Source organism: Battus philenor, unplaced genomic scaffold (genome assembly GCF_028537555.1).
Source record: "Battus philenor isolate CCGP_79_NKW_IND1 unplaced genomic scaffold, ilBatPhil1.0.hap1 SCAF_3, whole genome shotgun sequence".
NCBI lineage: Eukaryota > Metazoa > Arthropoda > Insecta > Lepidoptera > Papilionidae > Battus > Battus philenor.
Genome location: NW_027181693.1, coordinates 11,224,764 through 11,248,197, shown reverse-complemented (window position 1 = coordinate 11,248,197; position 23,434 = coordinate 11,224,764). Strand labels below are relative to the sequence as shown.

The 23,434-nt window shown below is 30.5% G+C and overlaps 3 protein-coding genes and 1 pseudogene across 3 annotated transcripts; 2 read left to right on the top strand and 2 right to left on the bottom strand.

The window, feature by feature from the left end:
* Positions 1-4,430: 4,430 nt before the first annotated feature.
* Positions 4,431-12,042, top strand: LOC137927086 (transcription factor grauzone-like). The gene is made up of 5 exons (XM_068770868.1): positions 4,431-4,568; positions 4,636-5,387; positions 6,589-6,777; positions 11,691-11,799; positions 11,926-12,042. The coding sequence occupies exons 1-5, from the start codon at positions 4,431-4,433 to the stop codon at positions 12,031-12,033; spliced, it is 1,296 nt and encodes a 431-aa protein (XP_068626969.1). The 3' UTR covers positions 12,034-12,042.
* On the bottom strand, positions 8,489-10,143 carry LOC137926599 (uncharacterized; annotated as a pseudogene).
* Positions 12,043-12,078: 36 nt separating the features above from the next.
* Positions 12,079-17,259, bottom strand: Cdc2rk (cyclin-dependent kinase 10). The gene is made up of 8 exons (XM_068770286.1): positions 17,100-17,259; positions 16,913-17,028; positions 16,516-16,588; positions 15,122-15,296; positions 14,466-14,668; positions 14,018-14,245; positions 13,216-13,434; positions 12,079-12,342 (listed from the first exon to the last, which is right to left on the bottom strand). Exons 1-8 carry the CDS (start codon positions 17,107-17,109, stop codon positions 12,155-12,157), a joined length of 1,212 nt encoding a protein of 403 aa, XP_068626387.1. The 5' UTR covers positions 17,110-17,259; the 3' UTR covers positions 12,079-12,154.
* Positions 17,260-17,745: 486 nt separating this feature from the next.
* LOC137926581 (methionine aminopeptidase 1D, mitochondrial) lies at positions 17,746-22,819 on the top strand. The gene is made up of 6 exons (XM_068770246.1): positions 17,746-17,875; positions 18,376-18,589; positions 19,206-19,399; positions 20,513-20,618; positions 20,694-20,847; positions 21,484-22,819. The coding sequence occupies exons 1-6, from the start codon at positions 17,820-17,822 to the stop codon at positions 21,672-21,674; spliced, it is 915 nt and encodes a 304-aa protein (XP_068626347.1). The 5' UTR covers positions 17,746-17,819; the 3' UTR covers positions 21,675-22,819.
* Positions 22,820-23,434: the final 615 nt, after the last annotated feature.

The following is a 23,434-nucleotide window of genomic DNA, read 5'->3' as shown; positions in this document are numbered from 1 at the left end:
TAAAAAGTGGACATTGCCAGAGTAACAAAAACACTTATTGAATGTTTAATTCAAAATAATAATAATATTGTTAAATATTATTACATCACACGTGACATTGAAAAGAAATACTTTAAAGTAAAAAATAAGATATTTTTCTTATAAATTGTTCGAATATTTTCAGTTACTTCAGATAAAAGCAAAAAATCTCTAATTCATCAGTTATCCGCTAAATGATTGGTAGTAAGGAGGCTAGTGTATCAATCACGTATGTCAGCGACACAAGCAATTTTGTTTTTCTTTATATAAATATGAAATACTTTTTTGTCTGTCCTATATATCATTATGATTTAAAAATAACAAGAATGTGGTATTTAGTAAAACTTTATTAAAACGTAATTACGATGTTAAATAGTATTTACATGCTTACTTTTCGAAAGCGTACAACAAACAAATTTTTTTTCATATAGGCAATTAATATTTTCTGTATCCTAACTGAAATAAAACGCTTTTATAGTTATACTTGTGACATTTCATTTATATAGGCGCGAAAATAAAATCAAAAAGAGTTCCGACAGCCGAGGGGCGAATTGAATGGCACGCCGTTTATTGTGGCGACGTTTGTCAACGTGATGTCCTGTTGCGGCGGCGTTTCTGGATATGTGTCGTCCGTTGCGGCAGCATTCTTAGAGGCTTGTCGCATGTCAGACAAGACAGTTGTTCGTAGGAACATCATCGTGTTATCAGTTGTACGATAAGTTTGTAGGTAGCTTCGATTTTGACAGCTACATTAAGAATAAAGAAAATCATCAATACTACAAGGCCATCTTTTTCTAAAGTAGGTATATGGTAGTACGTAAAAATCACTTAATTCCACTTTCGCTGTTTGTTTTTACTTTAGGCTTACTCTACATATATACATATGTATGTTTGACATTGTGGAGCGCTTCTTCTTAAGTCAATATCTGTATTTCTGAACCTAATTAATTATCATATTAATAAATCAGCATATCATAGAGCATCGTCTCTACACTTTATTGCTAAAAAAATAAAAGTTCGTAATCTCTTGAGTCTGTTACCATAGAATTATTAAAAATATTTAAAGGTATCGGAACAGTCGAAGTTAGCAAATATGTTGCTACTACGCCAACAACGAGATTTCAAATTTATTGCTTCGTAAAAAAATGTTTTTTACAGAAAATTGATTTCAGAAATAATATTTTCCTAAACTGTACGATGCTCCGATAACAACATTTGGTACGATGAAGAGGATTTTAATTAATCCTCTTAACGTAAAAAGCTCGTGAACAATGTGGATAATACAGCTCTTGTAAAGAACCACAATTACACGGCTCCGATATAAATTGCAATAAATATAATCATATCTATCATTCTTTTAATATCAAACGTGAACCTATCTTTTGTGCATATTTAAAGTAATATTTGGACAATGACAATAGCATTTTTGACGCCATTTAAAAAGTCAAAGAACGTCTTTAGTTTCTCGTCTTTAGTTACTTTCAGTTGTATTATAATATCTTTATGATTCGGCGCCATACTAATTAAACTGTTAAAATGAGGCACGCAGTACAACGTATTCTTCACACTACAGTGTTATTGGTATATAATATATTGTATATGATTGCTTCTATCGAAAAGTGACAGACCAATAACTTCTGGTAGCCAAAAGCAAGGACAGAAAGTAAACAATAATTAACTTTAACGTATAAAAATCCTTATATTGAAAATGCTTTTTACACAATACGATATTTATTATTTCATACATACCATACATTAATTCACAGTAAATGAGTTATACATTCAACCCCTTAATGTTTTCACACCAATTTGTAACCATTGAGCCTACTAGTTCTCATTTTGGCTAGTTTCATTCATTTCGAGTTTTTGAAGCGTAAAGAATTTGAATTTTTTTTCTAGGGCTCATAGTTGCTTTGGTTACTTTACAACTTCATCACATTATATTCTAACTTTTGCATGGATGACCTAAATATCGCTATAAGTCATTTTATCTTGTCTGTCCAGCCTTTAATATTTGAAATATAGCAACAAAGTAAACTTTTATCGGACCATTGCACGATTCGACGACTCGATAACTTCTGTTAAGTTATTATCAAACCTATTGATAATTATAATTTTGGTCGTATAACCAATGGCCTGAACTGAGACGAACATTTTTCATTAATCATCCATTTCTTTTCGAATAGCTAGGATAATGTGAACTATTTACTAAGACTAATATCACCCGCATAACGCAGGTTCGAAATCTTTATTATTATTATTAATTGCGTCTGAATTTCTTGAAAACTATTATATTTATCAATACAGTGTGGATATTAAAAATCAATGGTAAAATTATAGATCCTTGATAAAAATCTATATATTGTAGTAAGTAAGTACTCTGATAACTTTTGCCCTACTTTTGCAGACACCGTAACATCGTCATATAGGAGGATGATACCGAAGATAGAAAATGCTCAAGGTCTTTGGTTGCACTGGTACCCTAGATCTTCCAGATCTGACTTAAGTTAATCGAAGCCTTTTTTGATATGAAACAAAGAGATGATATTTATTATACTGAACTAATAAGATATCTCACTACCCACCGTAAAAATTTTGTTAGGTGAATTATTTAAAAAATACATTAAAATTTCGTTTTAGTTCCTTTAGAAACGTGTCACTGGAAAGATAAATAGAAATATTGGTTTGTTTCATCATCAATATTACTGGACTTAGACCTCCGCAATAGATTTCTAATTATATGATGTTAATTTCTTATAATTTTGTTAAAGTTTTGAACATGAATGAGTCCAGCTCTCAATCATTTCTTCAGCTTTAAGAGTTATCTAATTCAATAGTATCGTGTGCGATTGCTCAGACGAAAGAGCTTTTAACGTTCTACTTTCAACGAAATACAATTAACTTATAATCGCATTGTTCGACGATGAACAACATTGTAAAAACAATATTTATTAATTATAGCTTTTAGTCTCCTAATAGTATGTTACAAAATAGCTTTTTATTTTATTAAATTAATAATTGAAAGTAATTGACATAAAAGATATAATGAGTGATAAAAGAGTTCTCTGCATAACTCTAGATGACCTTATACAAATATTGTGCCATACATTTTGATTAATATGTTACCGATGGCTGTCTATCTGTAAACACTATTGCATTCTGATTTTTAATCCTCGCATTTAAAGAAAATACCCAGTTAGTGATACTTACGATAAAAGTTATCTTAAAGATTATTATTCTTAAAGATATCTGTATGGCAGCAATGTACGTTTTTCGGCTGAAATGAAAATAATAAAGAAACTCCAATTACTGTTAAAATCGACATGGGTTATAGAAGATATTTTTTTTTGCAATTATAGTTTTATATTTGTAAGAAAATTATTAAAGTGTAGTATAAAGTATCCAGTAGAAAACATTTATACTTAGTATAGTTATCTTATAGGCACGGGTTAATTTGTAAAATATCGATGTTCAGGCATAAATATTTAGACTCCGTTAACATGGCTATATAAACAGCTTATTTTAGATTTGCTAATGATTAACTATTAAACCTTCTTAATTATTATATTCATTATCATCATCTCAACCAAAAGGCGCCCAATGATAGACCTCTAAAGATCGCCACGATGATTGTTGTTGCGTTGTCCGCATCCAGTGACTGTCCGCGATCTTGACTATGTCATCGATCCAGCTAGAGGATTTGTACTCGCCACTTGAGAATCTTTATTATATTACTTCCAGGATATCATTCGTTTTACTAATTATCTAAAAGCATTTATTAAATCAAAAACCAACTCGATATCTTATGACAAATATGGATAAAACAAAACGTGTCCTAAGACAACTTATTGAGATATTACACCGTACAATTTCCTAAAATCAATTCCGATAATCTCAAAGGATACGAATTTCTCACGCAAGGGCCCCAGTATTCGTAAACATTCGTACAATTAGTTTTTTGGTATATTAAGGTTTTTTTAATAAAAAAATAACTTTTTAATATAAAATTCACGATTTGTAGTTTTATTGTTAGATTTGTTGTTTATCTCGATATGAATATCTACAAATGGATAATCAAATGTGTAATGTGAATAATTGTTTTAGTTACCTATTATAAAAGTTTTTTTTAATAATCATCTCGTCAATTAGACACAAATAGTGTTTTAATATTTATAATATAACGAATGAAGTCAAATGTGTTTTCATTTATGTATCACTAAATGTATATATGCTTCACTGGCCACTTTTTAAGATATTAAACTGACACAACTTGACAAATAACGTCGATATTTTTAATTATTTCCCAAAAATCCTAACCATTGTCATGGACAAATTAAGGTTGCAGCTAAAATCTAAATAATAAATGTAAACTCTAGCCAGGCGAGACATCCTTTTGTATTTAAATTTACAGTATGAATGATTTTTCTACATTAGAAAAAACTATAGTGCGCGAATTATCATGTCGGCTATGTCTGTGCAACGACGTCATAAAGTTAAAGCCCCTGAGCGCTGAAATGAAGAGAAAGATCAAGGGCCTGTTTAATATTGTGGTACGTTCGTACGTAAAAACCTGATATACATAGTTCATGAACTAAGGTAAAGTTTGATTCTTTACAGATCCGTACCGATGATAATCTACCCAAAGCAATATGTCACGAATGTCTACAACAAGTGAGCGCCTTACATCATTATTCTATAAAAGTAGAAAAGACGCAAAAGTTTTTAGAATTCCACAGGACGAAACAGGAAGAAAAAGACCATTCTCAAGTAATACCTGAAAAGAAATTGCATCCAATAATAAAAGCACTGTCAGCACAAAACGTTCAAAGCGATAATAAAGAAGAAGTAGTTTCACCAAAGTCAAAATCAATTACCTCTGATCATCAACGCGGAGACTTGAATTCAGATAAATCGAAAGAACATAAAAAGAAATCTCGCTTGGAGATGAAATTCATGGAAGCAATGCCTTTGGAAGAATTTGCTAGACAAGAAAGTGTGGACGCATCTCTTCTTACAAAACCTTCCGCAAATGGAAAAGTGCGAGTGCGTGAACCGGTTAATAAAACGTTCACAAAGAAAGTCCACATGGAAATGAATAATAATTCTGACACTTTGGACCCAATAGTTTTAATAGAAGGAAGACCAGCGAAACAGGGTGCTGAATTAGACAAGCAAATAACATTATTTTACAAGATGGAATGTTGCATCTGTCACGAAAAGAGATTTGACTTCAGATCTTTAATGAAACATTATAAAGATCGACATGGCGTTCCTGGTTATGTTACATGTTGCAATAAACAGTTCCACTACTTCTATCCCAAAAAGATTATAGAACATATGGCATATCATCTTCAACCAAACATATTTATGTAAGCTTATTTTGTATTATGTTCACGAAAGGGATCTGTCGCAAGTAGCGTTTTGCAGCTGTTTTAAGCGCTTTTTGCTTGTGAATTTTAATTGAAGTTCGATCACGTTTTAAGTTTTATCTATTTTATTTACTTTTATTGCTGAATAATTTAGACTTAAATTCGTTATTAATTTATTATATTACGTATAAATATACAAACTTAATGATAGAATGCTCTTTATGGTATTTTTTCACTTTGTAATGGTTGTATTAAAAAACTATGTTAAGTTTTTAAATTTTCAAAAATGCAAAACCATATGATTCAGTGAAAAGACGCTAAAAGAAAAAACGCTATGCGTTGTTTCCTTCACTGCTAAGGATCGTGACCCTTTTTGATAAGTTTGTCGCGCACTGTTACGCCATCTATTATTTTAGTCATCTTACAATAAAACAATATATATCTTCATATTTACTTAACCAATAATAGAAAAAATATAACGAACATTTCTTATTACATTTGTGTTTCTTTTTTCTTAATAAACAAAGAAATAGTTCAATCTGTTTTCAATTCTTCCTGTACATAAATCCTCGAAGATCGCGATTTCGCTTTCCGCGGTATGTCAATTAAGCTTACAACATATCGTTCGTTGTTTACTATTTCTGTACTAAATATATTGCAATAGATTGACAGAGAATACAGCCTATACTCAATAGAGAGTCTTTCACTTATATGTAGATATACTAAATACATTCTTGAAATGATAAGTAGTTCTTATTGATTTTAGTGGTAGAGAGGAACTATTTCCAAGAAAAACCCGCTCGTGGAGGTGGGTTCTTAGACATCCTTAATCAATTATAAAAAAAAACTCATTATTTATGTATTGTATAAGTATATATATTAATTGGAAATCATATTCTACTGCTAAACAGAGTTAACAATATCCATCTTAAATGATTAGAGAGAGATATTTCAAAATCGCAGTTTAAAAGATAGTTTTTATGTTAATTAGTAATCTAATTTCTAGATTTGAATTTCTAATATTTAATAGAATTTTAAAAAGAAAACAATGTATCTTAATTAAGAAACATTGTTTTCTTTTTAATACCATACACATACTTGTTTATTTCATATCACTTCATTCATTTCAGTGTTATAACTAATTAATTTCATCAACTGAATGTACGAATTAACAGTTAACGACAGGTGAATAAACTTTCAGGTGTCCAAGCTGTCATCAAAATTTTCAAACATCACAAGAACTAATAGAACACGAAAGCAACGGTGGCCGCTCAGAAGGCAAACTCGTATGTCCACGATGTACAGAAAGGTATCCCACGTACCGGGAACTTGGCCAGCACGTGATTACGCATCGTACTGACAAGCACCAATGTGATTACTGCGGCAAAATGTACGTAATCGTGGATTTATGTAACGGTTTTTATGTGATGGTGGCTACAATAGGAACTAATCTTAAACAATTCATCATCATCACTATAGACGAAGGACGTCCACCGATATAGATATAGGCCCCAAATCTATGGGAGATTTTAAATAGGGCCAGTTACACACAAAGCGTCTTTCCTCTCTTCTAGCTGTGGAAGCTAAGCTACTATGTCGATTAGTCAAACTATCGAACGTTTGCTTTTAAATGGCTGTAGATACAGTAGTTCCTGGTATAAAAATTCATTCTCCGTATTTTTTGATCACACCTCGTTGTTATTATTTAAATTACTTTTGTACGCAATATTGAAGTTACAGTTCGTTCTCGTTAAGAATGCAATGAATCGTCGTTATTTAGCCGCTAGCCTAGCCGCGCTACCAAAAAATCGATTCTTATTAAAAATTTGTTGAACACATGTTTTTGAACATAATTAAGTAGAGAAGATTTGATTGGTTTAGGGGGTGACTAAACCGGTATGCAACGATGATTCTGTATTCTTAATGCAGGTAGATTACTGATAATATATCTATATAGCCCTGTAATAGCAATAACTGCGGAGTCCAGAACAGACACAACGCATCACTGTTCGGCAGGAAAAATAGACAACATTGTAGAACTTATCTATGTCCATTAAACGTTGTTTGGAATATTAAGCTCTACCATTAATAAAATGGTCTTAAGAGAAGCCTCAAGGTCAACCAATAAGCAATGCAGAGGGCTATGCTCGAAGTTTCGCTGCGAGATCTCATCAAAAATGAGAGGATCCGTAAAAGAACCGTAGTGACCGACGTAGTCATTAGGGCCGAGAGGTTCTCCAGTAGTTACCGTAACTCAGTAGACACGGTGTGGTTACGCCCCACTAAGTGGACCAACAACATATCGACGCTAGAAATCAAACACGTAGTAACCCGCAAAACCGAAATTGTTCACCAGAGCAAAAATACTTTTTTAAAATTAAAAAAAAATCATATCTCCCCAATTTATAGACGTAGAATTGCCATTTTTAGACACCAAAGTTGTAATTTTAAGCTTAATTAATCCCATTCAGCGGCATTATATTTAAGTTATTGTAACACAATATTTTGCGGGTTACTACATTTGAAAAGTATTTTTACAAGCCGTTAATATGTAGTAAGTGAAATCGGTATATGTATAGAACTATGCTAAACGCACTTTTTTACGGAAAGCGAAAATGTAGTAAACTATACTACTTTAAGTAACGTTACCTGAAACAATGTTATAACAATAAAATATCAATGAATATTCTGTCATTAGTACGTTGTAAATAGCATTTTTTGTCATTACCCTGAAAACGTGATTGCATTAAATGGAAATTTTTTGAACTGGGTATGTACAACATAATGCTGTAAGAGTCAATGAAAAAAAAAATAAGTCTATTTTAAAAATTTTTAAAAATAAAAACTTCATCTTGAAAATAATTTGTACTAAAAATTTATTTAATTTTTAACCTAAGTCAATCACAGTTTGATTAGTTAACATTCACAACAATTTTTGGCAAGTAGACATACTTAATTAATAAACTTGAAATAGAAGTTAATCATTAAGATTCGTTTTAGAAACTGTTATTACAACAATAAAATGTTTAAGTATCAATCAAAGTATTTTTAAGTATAATTCAGTTTAGGATGAGCTTAACAATAAAGTCAAAACAATTCGTTTAACAGTCTTCAACATCAGTCAGGTCTAAATATTCTTTTGTGAATCTTTTCGGAATAACTAGTTTATCGACTAATTTTTTCTAATCTAAATATTTTTTTTGAGAAATTGGTAACTTTGAAGGGTATAACTTCTGTTTCGGGATTGCATTCAAGGCACTGAGTATGACTTCATTGAATTCTGCATCCGGAAACATTGAGTTTTTCACGAACATTTTCTCGGGTTGTTCCTTCCGGAACGTAACAATGGATATTTTAGAATGTTCTGAGATTTTTTGAATGTATGTTCAACAATATTTTCAAATCCTGAGAAATCCTCTCCGTTTAGAACATTCACAACGTAAGGCTGGGGATTTTTCCGAGCAAATTGAACTATTGTAGGCCACTGTGATGGTGCCCAGACAATAAAATTTTCACAGAAAATTTTATCGTAGCATGCATGCTATCGACTGGCATGTACGTGTGCCCAGGGATTAAGTAATTTATCTGAATAATGTCAATATTATCAGAAATAGATAATGCATAACGCAACATTGCCAGAATAGTTTTGTTTTTATTCTGTCCAAAAGCCGAGTCACAGTACAATATTACCTGTTTTACATTGCCACGTTTGTCAACGTTTTTGATGTACTCGAGCAAACATGTGACAATTTCGTTTGCACCTCTTTTGGCATCCGCTTCAGTCCACAAATTACAAATACCTAGCTGTGTGTTGCTTTCGTATATTGTGAAGTTATACACAGCTATTTTACGACGATAACAGAGAGTCATGCTCTCTCCGTAAGGAGTGTTTAAAACCTTTGGAAGGTCAAAGCTAGCACATACGGTTCCTTTATCTATATTATTTAGCTTCTGATGAAATATGAATCTTTTATAAGATTTTTCTTTTTCACTTTCATGTTTCTTTAACTTTTCCATCTCTTCTTGAGTTTTAACATCAAAATTTTTGCTTGAAACGCACAATGCACATTTGTCTTTTTTAGGGACGTGGAACCCTATGTTGAATGTTTTCTTGAACCATCATGAAAATACTTTAAATGACATGAGCTTCTCGCCCGCATTGTGATTTTGGTAAATACGATACAGTTTGGACACATTTTTGAATTCTTCTGGAAGATAGAGCTTTGTAGAATCTCTGCGGCAGTAATGCGATGGCAAAAGAGGTAGATCGAGTATAAATTGTTTTGCGTTTTGAATTACATCGTCAGATGTTCTGTTATGACCTCCAGCACTTCCTCGTCCATCTTCTTTTGCAAAACCGTCAACCATCATGTCCAAAGTATACAGCATGAACCTCTGCGTGACGTCTAACGTGGCAATCAAAAACTTCTGGCATACTTTTCGTCTACCTTCGCCTTCGTTTATATAGTATTTATATGATTGATATCTGTTCGACACAGCAGTTTTACTCGGGCATTTGATTGGTTTTCTAATAGCACACTGAACTATCCAATCTCTTCTTCTTTGGTAACTATTCAAAGCCCAAAAATGGTTAAAAATATTAAAACGTCAATCCTCAGGAACGTTGCCACAGTTGTTTCCACACTGAGTTCCAACACAGGAATTCGGTTTCACACATTTACTTTCAATTATTTCTCTCTTCGTATTAATATATGATTTTCCTTTCTTTTTCTTTTCATGTCTTTCTTTTTTAATTTCAGCCTTAGATTTTCTTTTTTCCACAGTCAGTTGGTGACTTTTTTACAGTCTTTTGACTTTTCTTCTGTTTCTTTTTCAGATTCTTCTATTTTTGCTTACCTAAAAAAATTTTGCATTTAGTACAATATTTCATGAAATTCAATTGTTTAATCCTATTCAAATAATAACATTCTTAAGAGCAAATATTATTAATTAATAATTGTACCTACCTCGTTCTGATTCGTTTTGTTCAGAATCACTTGAAGACAACGCTTCTTTTTCACTCAATTCCAGACTTGATTCTTCTGAAGGAAAAGCGTTATTCAGCAAAACAGTATCAGGGTCATCTTCGACAAAATCTAGGTAAGATTTATGAAAACATAGTTTTCTTTTTGATCGTCTAACAATCTTTTTGTTAAATTTCTCTTCTTCAGATTTTGCAAGATCTGTGTCAGAGACAGGTCTTATATCATCACTAGTGTCTACAAATATAGCACCTTGCGTTTTAATATCGTTTATTTTTTTCTTTATCATAAATTTATTACCAGTGCTTATATTTTCTTTTTCTTCAAATACCTTTTCATTATTTTTCTGTTTTTTTCTTTCTAATTCAGATTCCAATATTTCATCACTGTCTATTCCAGAGTTACGTTCTATTGTTACTTCTATGTTATACGTTTCACAATTTGCCCAATTAGGACTATTGCATTCAGTTGTCGCTCTTTAACAATTATCTTCAGAAAGCACGCCTTGAAAGGGGCTCTCTTTTTGTGATAATTTATCTGATTTATCGGTTTCTGTAACATTGGACTCTTTCTCAGTTGAATTTAACTGAATGCCAGAGTACAAAAAATCATGGTTTTATTTATCTGTGTTAATATCCCCAATACTTGTATTGATTTGCTCAGAATTTTACCTTTGAGCTTTAACCTATAATCTTTAGTAGTGTTGTAAAACAAAATTGTCTCTTGAAGTGGTTCCTTGTAAATGGTGTAAAGATCAAAACTTTAAAAACCTGATACCGTATAAAGTGTCGTTAACACCAGCATTTTAGTAAATATCACCCACTAAATGCTGTAAATGCAAATAATTAATATTTACGAGCAGCAAAAATGTAGTAACCCGCAATAGAGCTGGAATTACAAATGATGTAAGTTCCAGCATTAACATTTTTATAGAAAATGAATTGTCGTAAGTAACATAGTAAAAAATAATGCAGGATTTTTTGATATTTACAGCATTTTGAAGAACAAAAACGAAAAAAAAATGCCAATTTAAAAAATCCTATTTTTGACAATAATAATCGGATGGTAACTTGACATAAACCATTCGACGTGGTTTTTTTTACTGATTCCAACGATGTAATAAAAAAAAATATAATATATTGTCGGTTACTACGTGTTTGCTTTCCAGCGTCGATATCAAGGTGGCGGGAAATCGCTCGATCGGTCTTCGTGTCGATCTATGGGGAGGCGTTTGCCTTGCAGTATCAGTATATCAACTTAATAATGACTATTATTAGTAAAATTAATATTGTTTAGGTACAAAAATATTGTTTTTTCTCAGGCTCAGACATCATCATAGAAAGAAAACTATAAACCATATGGAAGATCTGATATTATGCTCGCAGTGTGTCCGAACGTTAAGAAGTATCGAAAAACAGGAAAAAGAAACAGTGAGTAGTGAATATATTAAATGATTGTATTGTACATGTTTTATATATAAAGTATTTAAACTAAATTTATACTTTTATTTTTTACCTCTATTATAATTTCTCTGTGGTATTTTTTTTTCTTAACAGAAAGATAAAGTAAAAGGAAAAGGCAGCGACATAGCTAAAACAGAAAAATATCGAAAATTTTATAAAGTCTTGGATATGTCTGCGGAGGAAGATATTTCAACAGAGTAACAAAAAATAACAAATGTCATGACAATGAGAAATAAAAATCAAAAATAATTTTTTCACAAACTTTATTAATCAAATTAACCATACTAGAAATAAGTTCACTGCAGTCTTTGTTCCTTTATTTTTATTCCAGTCTCCGTTTCTTAACAAGTGACCCAAGGAGGTCAGAAATAGCAGGCAGGTTGTTAGTTTGATCATTAGCTCCTGTGTTCAAATTGGAGAGAGGAATGTTCAGCTGATTGGTGGTGGGCTTCTGCTGGCCCTTCATATTCCTGTGCTGAGGGAAGCTCGGCATCAACTTTGGATCGCAAGCTAGGAAATCATAATAAAAAAGTTAGATATAATACATCAGAAGAATTTTGTTTATGCAATACAATTTTACTGCCATAAGATATTCTAGTCTAAGTTCTACACTTGTCACAATTTACACTCCTCACCCTCTATGACTAAGCATCGCATTCAGTGATGATGGAGCATGGACATCTTAATGCAAGCGCAGATAAAGAGTGAACTGAAAAGCGCATTGCATTTACCAGAATACCACTTCAATGAAGAAGGAGGAGTTTTTGTTCTAAGAGAAATAATTTTTTTATGGTATCCATCTTCGGAGGCGCAAGATATATATATATATATTATATATATATATTATATATATATATATATATATATATATATTATATATATATATATATATATATATATATACCCGTCACCTTTGTTGCTCTATTCTTACATTTATATTGCTTTATAATTTAATTTTTACTTTCTTATTTTCACACTACATTTATCGGGTTTATTTTGACTAGTCTAATACACTTTTGTTTTTTTTGCTTATTTGTTTCTCTTAATGGTCTCTCTTATGACCCTTTTGTAGTATGCTAGAAAGGTCCCGCGAATATCCTCGTTGTCCATAAAGAAAAATGATTAAGATTTTGAGATTAATGAAGACCTTGTTACAGTCATTGGAAGACACTGGATGCAGGCCTTTTATAACCAATTTTATAGAAAATCTATGGAGAGACCTCCAGCAGTGGACGTGATAATGTTAGCCAAGAGACAAAATTTGTGGCTTTAAGTAACAAAATTGGAATTCTCCAGGGATCAGTACTACAAATCAATAACACTTCTCCACATAAAACTTAAAAAGTAGGTAGTACAAATAACCTATAGATACTTAGTACTTACGCAAGGGCTGTTCCTTAAAATAGGAACTCTGTAAACACTCTTCAGCGGTAGCTCTCTTATTTGGATCGTACATGAAGAGGAAGTTTAATAAGCGTAGCCCTGCTGCAGATAGCCATGGGAAACGTTGTTTTAGGTTGTTATAGGGCTGTTGTTTTAATGTGAAATTTTGTAAAGCCGGCAGATTACTAAACTCTGGCCAAATTGCATCTGATGGTGTTCCTGTCATACAAAATAAAATGTATTCAAAAAAAAGCATAGTAACCACTGGACCTACTATTGATGGCAACTAAATACTAGTTTCATTATTTATTTGTAATTAATTTAATATGAAAAGGGCCTATAATTATTGAGAATTTAACAAATTGTCATTTAAAAAATGTTGTCTCACTCATTGCAGTATGTTTAGAGATCCATGTTGTCTCAAAAAAATTCCCACACTGCCCAAACCTTATAAATTTAAATTTAACTATGTATTTCCCCTGCTACAAAAACTGAACAAATCTTTAGTATTTTCAAAATATGAAAGAATATATGAAAAATATGAAGAACAAATCTTTAGTATTTTCAAAATATGAAATACGTAAAAAGTTTTAGAAATTCTTTGTATTGATTTGAAAACCTAAGGGGTGGATTGATTTTCTGCCATAGCTAATCTGAAATGTAATAAGGAATTGTTTATAATACAAAAAATATGTGGATAAACTTTATAAATCAATGTTATTCTTTATCATTAGCTTAGCATTTATTTGACCATCAATACTTTCACTGAAATATTACTTTCTCAACTTCATCAAATTATTACCTAATAAATCCACTACAAGCTCAAGTTGTTCAATTTCGGTCCTGCCGGGCAATAGTGGTTTGTTAGCCAACAATTCACCAAGAATGCACCCAGCTGCCCACATGTCTAGTGCTGGCGTCTGTTTGGGTGACTGCAGCAACAGCTCTGGTGCTCTATACCACAAAGTTACAACGCGAGGTGTAGCACAACGAGATGGTCCACCTAACCATCGAGCTAAACCAAAATCGGCTGAAATAACATATATATTAGAATTCTTAACACATTTCTATGCAAATATTAGAAAGAGTTAATTTAAATCAAGAAAAAGAATTAACTTTATTCTTGAGATGATACAAAAATATGTTAACACAGTCTACAGAAAGAAACTATTTATGAACCTCAAAACACTTTAAAAAATATTAGTCAAAGGTAAAAGTCAATATTAAAAAACAAACAAAAACTATTTTACCTATCTTTACACATCCTTTATCAGTGAGTAACAAATTTGACACTTTCAAATCCCTGTGCACAATGAAATTTGAGTGCAAATACTTCAGACCTTTAAGAACTTGCAGCATTAAGCACTTCACTTGAGACTCGGTGAATGGAGAAGTCATATTATCTAGTAAAGATGCTAGATCTTGCTCACAGTATTCCATTGATAGAAATATGCTGTAAAAAGAGTAATTATTTATTTCTTAGCTAGATATATAGTAAGAATACTTAAATTCTCTTACTGCACCTATCAAATATAATTCAAATTAATAAACTTCAAATAACAATCAAAAATCATTACACAAACTATTGAGGAACCAATTCACAATTGCAATAAAACTGTAAAACTTCATTCAAACAAATCCCTTTTTGTTAATTATTGTTTCAGTAGTTTTTCTAGAAAACATTTTACTTATTTAATAAGTATACATTATATATTTCATATGGTATTGAGTATGTACTTCATAGGTATACCGAATATTAACAATAATTCAACTATTTTCATCATAGATACAAAAACTTTATTTATAGAAAAAAGAGAAATATTTAAAATACAACTGAAATTGCAAGTTTATTATGATATACAATTGATTATTAGGAAAAATATGCAAGTGCTTTGAAAATATTCACCTTTCTAAGGAACGTCCAACTAAAACCTCCTTCAGTTGCACAATGTTCTCATGTCTGCATGCCATTAATACTTGGATTTCTCTAAGACCACTTAAAGGTAATCCTTCTTTTTCTGAATCCATTCTTACTTTCTTTAAAGCTACAATATTTCCATTTAGTTTGTCCTTAGCCCGATCTAGAATAAGCCATAAGAAAATAACAATAATATTAAAAAAATTCATACTTTATTAAATTAAATTTTAAGTCAGATTTATTGCATGTGTTACAGCATAATGTCAATATTATCAAGCTCACTATTTTCATACTTCTGTGCTAACTTAACCCTTTATAGCCTTGTGTGACATATCTGTAACAAACCTCAATGAGCAAGCTAAAATGTGGTCTAAATAATTGATCTCATTTAGACCAGTGTGAGTCTTTTAACAAACCATACTGAACAATTTAGTTAACAATAAAAATCGCAGTTGGCATTATTTGCTGATTTAAGCTACTTTGAACTTTGTGCATTGCCAAAATTGACAATTTTAAATTCTACCCACATTGAAATTTTGAAAAAAAAAATGTAAATAGCATATATAAGAGTTTTATTTTCATCGAAACCTATAGGTAAGTGACAGATTTTGTTCATTTATTGTTAATATACATAGTTTTACTTTTTTATGTGAAATACATAACTTTTTATATTTGTACCAATTCTGTTTTTGGTGAATTGAGTGATGGTTGTAATAATATTTGAAAAAATCGGAATCAGAAAGATTCTATTTTACCCTCAAATAATGGCGACAGGCTTTTCAAAATAAGACCTATCGTAGAAGACTAAATGAGACTTATAGTGGTATTCACTTAGAAGAATATCTTTGTGTAGATGAACAGATTTGATTCACTAAGGCAAGAAGTAAAAAGATATAATCCCAAGAAATCTCATTAATGGGGATATAAGATATTTGTCCTCAGCGGGGTATCAGGATTCACTTTTAAAATTGTACCAGAAACAGGAGCAGAATTGTGCTTTCTGAAGAACCAGACTTAGGAGCATCTTCAAACATAGTAGTCAGAAAGGCAAGAAGGCATACACAGACATCAGAATTATCAAGTTTACTTTGATAATTACTTTACTTCCTTGCCATTACTGGAAAACATCACTAAAAAAAGTATGATGAGTTTTGGAGCAGTACGTCCCAATTGAATACCAGATTGCAATCTATCCGCTGACAAGAATGTGATAAAAAAAGAACGAGAATTCTCTGTCGTAAATAGGCTTGAAGGCTTAGGAACCTTGACTAAGACCTTCTTCACATTACTGGTTACACTTGATTGGACTAGACTTAGAAATACTTTTTAAATTGTACTGTAGGAGTGTAATCCAAACTTAACTAAAATTTTCTGGTACTTACAAACTATACCATAGGTGCCTTCACCAATCCGGTTTAACTTCTCAAATTCTCCAACAAATCTACATCTCCCCAACTAAAAAATATTTGTTAAAAGTTAAAATAATTAACAGCTGTTAATACCACATAAACATCAAAGTATACAATCTTCGGAGACACAATTACTTGCTACAATGTACAGAATATACTTTTGGAGAATAAAAACCCAAGGTTAACTTAATTCAAAACTGTAATTACACTATTTTTCCGTTAAATATTTAATCCTTCGCATCAGAATTTTAAGTGCAGAAAAGGAAAGTCAATTTAAACACCACATGCATTTAGTCATATAATTACAAAGGTATGCAATATTTGACAAAGTAAATTTTGTAGTGCAAATAGGTTGTGATACAAAACATACGATATCTTTTTCAGGTATCTCCATAGTTTTGCCAGTTCTTAACGATATAAGCACTCCTTTCCGAGCAGCTGGTCCTGTAGGGTCCGCTACATCTTGAGTGGAGGGTTTTTCAGAACCTATAAAACAAATTTATTTATACCATCTTCATGGATCCCTATACATTTTTAATAAATATAATTGTACTTACTCTGTGACATGGTGAAAGACGTTAACAAAAGATGAACAATGTTCAATTTCTTTTTATACGATTCTTTGTTTTATTTAGTATAACACTTTTGGTTTCCGGTAAAATATATTTCTCTGTTTAATCGGTTTGTGTTTAACCATAAAGCATATAAACATATAGACAGTACCATAGCTTATCTAAGTGACATAGACTATAAAAAGTTTTAATTACTGGTGATTTTTTGCAGTTCATAAGAATTTACTAAGCAAAATCTTAGCTTCATGTTTGATTGGTATATGTCAACAGCGCCAATTAATAGTTTGAGCTTTCACAACGACTTTGTCGATTACATAACAGTTAAAATGAAATATATCTATCAATTTTTTAAAGCTTTAAAATAGTAGAAAAAAAATTATAAAATTTTCACAACAAGCACATATTATTTACACAATACTTTATTTAACTAGTGTCATTTATTAGTGAAAAATTTATTAGATTTTGTAATACATTCTTTTGTCTTTACTACTGATATTTTTTAATATTTTCCCAAATATGAAATTGGTTAATAAATGTTTTGAATCAAATAATGTTAATTTAATTGTAAAGTGTAACATCAGTTTTTAAATCAGATAATTTTTGTACTATTGTGTCAGCTGTCAAAGTATTTTTGACAGTAAAAATAAACGTTTTTATTTAGAATATATCCAACAATTATATAAAGGTTTCCTTTACCAAATTTTAATGGACATTACTCAAAGAACAGCTGCTGCCTTAGGCCGAGTCTGGAGAACTAATGTGTAAGCATACTATTAAGGAATTTTCAGTTTTAAAATTTTTAAACGGTGTTTGTAATATATTTCTTTAAAAAGCCAATTGTTTTAGTGTTTTATCTAGATTATGAAAAAAAAAACAAATTAAATCATATCATAGAGTTCTCCTAAAGTTTAAACTACGTCATCCACGGTTGTTTAACCGAAGGAAAATTAAATGATGAAAATGAAAACTAATTTTTGTTTTTAAAAATGTTTGTGAACAGTATATTATTTTAAATATAACATTTTTATCAAACGCTGAAATGATTACTATTAATTTGTTTCTACAGGAGGCACTGTTTAACAAGGGACATTTTTTTTCTGATCTTGACTATGATCCTTATAACTTTTCCCTTTACACTTTGCTAAAACCATGTTGGGCCTGTATAAAGTATATTGATCACATATAGTTGTTTTTTTTTTTCAAAGCATTGCTGTCTTCTATTCACATTGTCCTTAATATGTATACAATTATCCTTTTACAGAATGAGATTTGGGGTTTATGACAAAGTATTGCCTGTAGAAACTTCACCGAGTAGAATTGTACCTGATCATATTGAAAAACCTGATTATATCACACAAAACACAATTTATGTGCCAGAGGCAGCAGAAGTAAAAACCATAGAGAAAATAAATGGCATGAGAGAAAGTTGTAAAGTGGCAGCCTCTATCTTAAATCAATTACATTCAATAATTAAAGTAGGTACTTTTTGTATTTAGTCATTTAAACATTTAATTTTTTTTCTTAAGTAATATTCTACTAGAACTAGTAGTGTTAGGGCCTGTAGAATTGTTATTTTGCCTTAAGGAACAAAACCTCTAAGGCAGAGTGACTGGTTTAACATCCAGGATGTGATAAATTTTAGAATAGAACCAATTATTGGTGCTCAAAGAATCACTCCTAATTCTTTATGTGCAGAATGTCTAGGTATAAGTAAAATGAAACTATAAAAAGCTCATTTGAAGGCTTTCATGAACACAACTGCTAAAGCAAACAACTAAGAATATAACATTTTAAAGCATGAATTCTGCTTGCAAGCAGAAACAGTCTTCAGCTTATCTAGCAAAAATGACAATACTTTGTACAACAGAAAAAGAATTTAAATCGTATTTGGGCAAATAATTACAATCAGATTGTAACCTATCTTAGATAACATCAGCAACTAAACCTTGTAAGGAATTCAAAATTATCATTAGGGCAGTTGTATCTCTATTAAAACTGATTATCATGTCAGTATTTCCGAATCTTGATCTCCTATCACATAAGTCACTAAATTATTTCGGTTAACCATTGATAAAATCATTACTTTTTTAGCCAGGTATAACCACTGACAAAATTGATGAGTTTGTTCACACATTGACTGTGGAAGCTGGTGCTTATCCTTCTCCATTACATTACATGGGATTTCCAAAGAGTGTTTGTACATCAGTTAATAATGTTGCTGTTCATGGCATCCCAGATCTCAGGGAACTTAAAGACGGAGACATTATCAATGTTGATATAACAGTAAGGTTAAAAAAAAAATATTTTACTCAAAACATATACAAAGATTTATATTTGGTTTTATATTTGATACCCAAGAACTTCACAAGTTTGACACTAGAAATGATGGTTCATGTTAATGTAATCTTAACATGTCAAATTCTTATACCATAACTTGTTATGAATAAGTTTACAAGTACACATTGTTATGTTAAGCAAGAAATATTTAGCTAGCTATTTTTAAAACTAACGGAATACTAGCTGACTTAACATTTTATTAGAGATTGCTTTATCACAACATAAATATATAGAACTAGATCCATAGTGATGGCTTTATTATAAATAATAATCAATTATACTTATAAAAATAATTTTTCAACTTTGTACAATGCAAGACTACTTACAATTTAATTTATATACTTGTTTAGATTATATTTTTACAGTAATAGTTTATGCTTCTTATGGAGAAAAATGGTTAGACTTATCTTTTGGTGTGTATAAGAAAATAATTGTGAGGTTCTTACTGTTTCCCTTACAACTTTTCCATTTTAATATTCATAAGAACCTTCATTGTGCTTTAACGAAAATTTTGAACAATTAGCTGGATTAGTTGAGCCTTACTCAAGTATTGTGATTAGCAAAACATTTGGTGATCTATTATTATATACTATATTATTTATTATTCACTGTTTATTGTTGCATATTTCATATCAAGTATTTATACAGAGTAATTCTTCAAGCAATTTGTCAACAAATAGCTTCAAATACTTTACACCTATATATAATAACCACCGTGTATACAACATGATCGCTCTGAAATATGATAATAATATTAATTTATTTTTCCCATTAAAATGCAACAGACCAATAACTTTTAGAGGTAGAACTGCTAGTATGCAAGAACAAAGTAAACAATAATTAATCTTAATATATAGAAATGAAAATTTGGATAATGATTTTTCTTACTTTTTATCATAATAATATTTATTAGTTTTGAAATCATAATTTTCTGACAAGGACAGGAAATGCTGTATTTACTGTTTTAAAGCTTTTACACCCATAATCTACTCTGCATATTGATTCATTTGTTCACCCTTTTTACAATCTTTGTACATATGCTATTTTCTCTCAAAGTATATTTTCTTTAAACAATACCATGGTGATTGTTCAAAAACTTTTCTAGTTGGAAATGTAGATGACAAAGGCCAACAGCTTGTTGGTATTACAGAAGAATGTCTTGACATTGTAAGAACACAAAAAGTTATAAGTGTTATCGGTTTAGTGTTACAGAGCTACTAATATATTTATGTTTTATTTCAGGCAATTAAATGTTGCGGGCCAGATGTACCTTTTTGTCATATTGGCTCGGTTATATACAGGCATGCTAAAAAAAATGGTCTAACTGTATTACCAGCCTTTTTAGGTCATGGTATTGGTGAATATTTCCACGGTCCTCCAGAAATATATCATACATGTATTACTCTTTTTTTTAAATTGTTTTGTTAATATTTTCTTTCAAGTGTAATTAAGTTCATTAGTCTATTTACATTTATGAACAACTTGATGCAATTTTTTAGTTTTAAAATATTGTGAAATCATTAATTTACCAAAAAATTCCATAAAATTAATTTTGTTCAGGTAAAATTATTTAAATAAAGACCAGAATTTTTTGAAAAAACCAAATTTGAAAATGGCTGCCCAAGTTGTGAAAGTTAACTTATTTAAGCCGGATACAGATTTTTAGAGAATTAAGACACAAAATGTGCAATGCCTTGTTCAGTTTTTCAATAATTCAATCTGTAACTGTATTCTTGTGAAGCATAGAATCTAGAACCACTTTACGCTCGACATCTGTATACAGATGATATATCTTATTACTGCATTACAATGTAACATACTACAATTCTTAAGATCTTTTTGTGAAGGGAATTTATTAACTATGATCAAATAATTTCCTTAAACATACACTTGAGATGTGTACTGCAGATCCTGATCTGAACATGTTTAGAAAAACTATACATTAATAATTAAACATTAATTTTATTTGTGTATATTTACGGTATTTAATGTACAAAGTTTTTCATTGATTATTTATTTATTGATATTTCAGTAAACCGCTATCCTGGCCTCATGAAACCAGGAATGACATTTACCATTGAACCCGTACTTTCACATGGGCGAGAAAATACAGTCATTCTTGAAGATGATTGGACAGTAGTCACAGAGGATGGAGCCCGAGCGGCTCAAATGGAGCATACAGTCCTCATAACCGGCGATGGTGCTGAGATTTTAACAAAATAATTTTGAATATTTAAAAATGATCAACCATTGTTAGCCAATTACAAAAAATATTTAATACATTGATTATAGGTTTTCATTACATTTTCTGTATTTGTTTTAGTTCCGTAGTATATGTCCGTATAATATATCTGTGTATAATAAAATTGCCAAATGTATTGTTAATCTTAACTGGGGAACATCTTGATATATTTCATTAGTTTTTATTTTTGTGCTTATACAAGGAAGGGTAAAAAAAGAAATTTAGCGGAAAAAAAAAAATTAAAAATATCTCTTCTTTTCCTGTATCATCCACTGAGTAAATTAAATCACATTTCTCTGTCAAATATTAGGCGTCAAACAAAACCAAAAAGATGTGTTAGGTTTTAGGTGATTCTGAAACACATTATTTTTATACCGGACTGTGAAAAGCTAATAAAAAAAATCCGTTTCTGTGGGCGTCCGTGGCCATAGCCTCCCCCCCCCCCCACAGTATCAACCGCTTCGTAAAATCGATAAATGTTGAAACAATTGATGTGAATTAAAACCATAAAATAGCGTAGTTGTTTTATTCATAGTTTGAAAAGTTCTTAAATTTAAACATGTAACTTCACATTAAAAGCACAAGCATAATAATTATCACTTGTAGCCATCAGTCAATAGATAATTTAAAGGCGTAGAAGGAAGGTATCAATTGAATTATAAATAGTGAGTAATAAGAAGAGAAAGGCGTAACCAGTGGGACAAACGCCGCCCCGGATTCTAATTTTCGTGACACCGAATCCCACAATATCCACTCGTTACAATGTACTTTGGTCCCAAAACGCGTCCAGCTACGCCTTCTATAAATGAGTGCTAGTTCAATAATACAGTAAATAACCTTATTAGGTAAAAGAGAAATTGATGACTAGAGCTATATCGCTAATATAATGGAATTTTTAAGCAATAGTTGGAAGTCTTACAACTAATTTACATAAGGCAAATTATTTAGTTTTAATTAAAAATACTTTAACACTGACTAGGAGGTAAGAACTTTGAACACAGATTAACAACCCTGCTGAAGATGTAAAATTAGAGAATAAAGACAAAAATTTATTGCAAAATTAAAAAAAAGTGCTTTGCCCAAAAATATAAAATCGTAGTATTTTTTAAACGTTAAGATAATATTTACCGCGAATTATAATTTAATGTTATTATATTCTTAAATTAATACATATATTAAATTGTAAAATATTTGAGATATTTTATGATTGGAATAAATAAATTTTGATAAAAAAAAGGTTTAAAAATTTTTCCCTTTTATTTCCGTGGAAAATTGATATGAATTAATTTTGGATATATATTGTAATATTTAAAAATATTTTTTTTTGTTAATGAACGAAGAGTAACCAAAAAAATGATATTCGTATTTGAATAATTTACGCTAATGGTGCTAGGGAAGGTTAAAAAGAGTGTATAAAAAGTTGATACAAAATTATTAAATAGATTTAACAACAACATACAAAAGCTACTTCGCCATCATATACACTACAATAAATATACTTAAATATAATTTATCACCAAGGTATCATATAATTCATAAAGTATAACGTCTGTTAAATAAAGGATACTTAACCGCCAAACCGCACATCAAAATTTGTACCTTTAAATTTATTAAAATATTACACGACACATGTACGTAAATAAAATATTCGAGAAGGATGAAATATAAATCCGAATAGTTTTCTTAGTGTGCGTTTTATCATTTCCGTAATCTTATGAAGAGCTAATTAAGCTTAAAACGT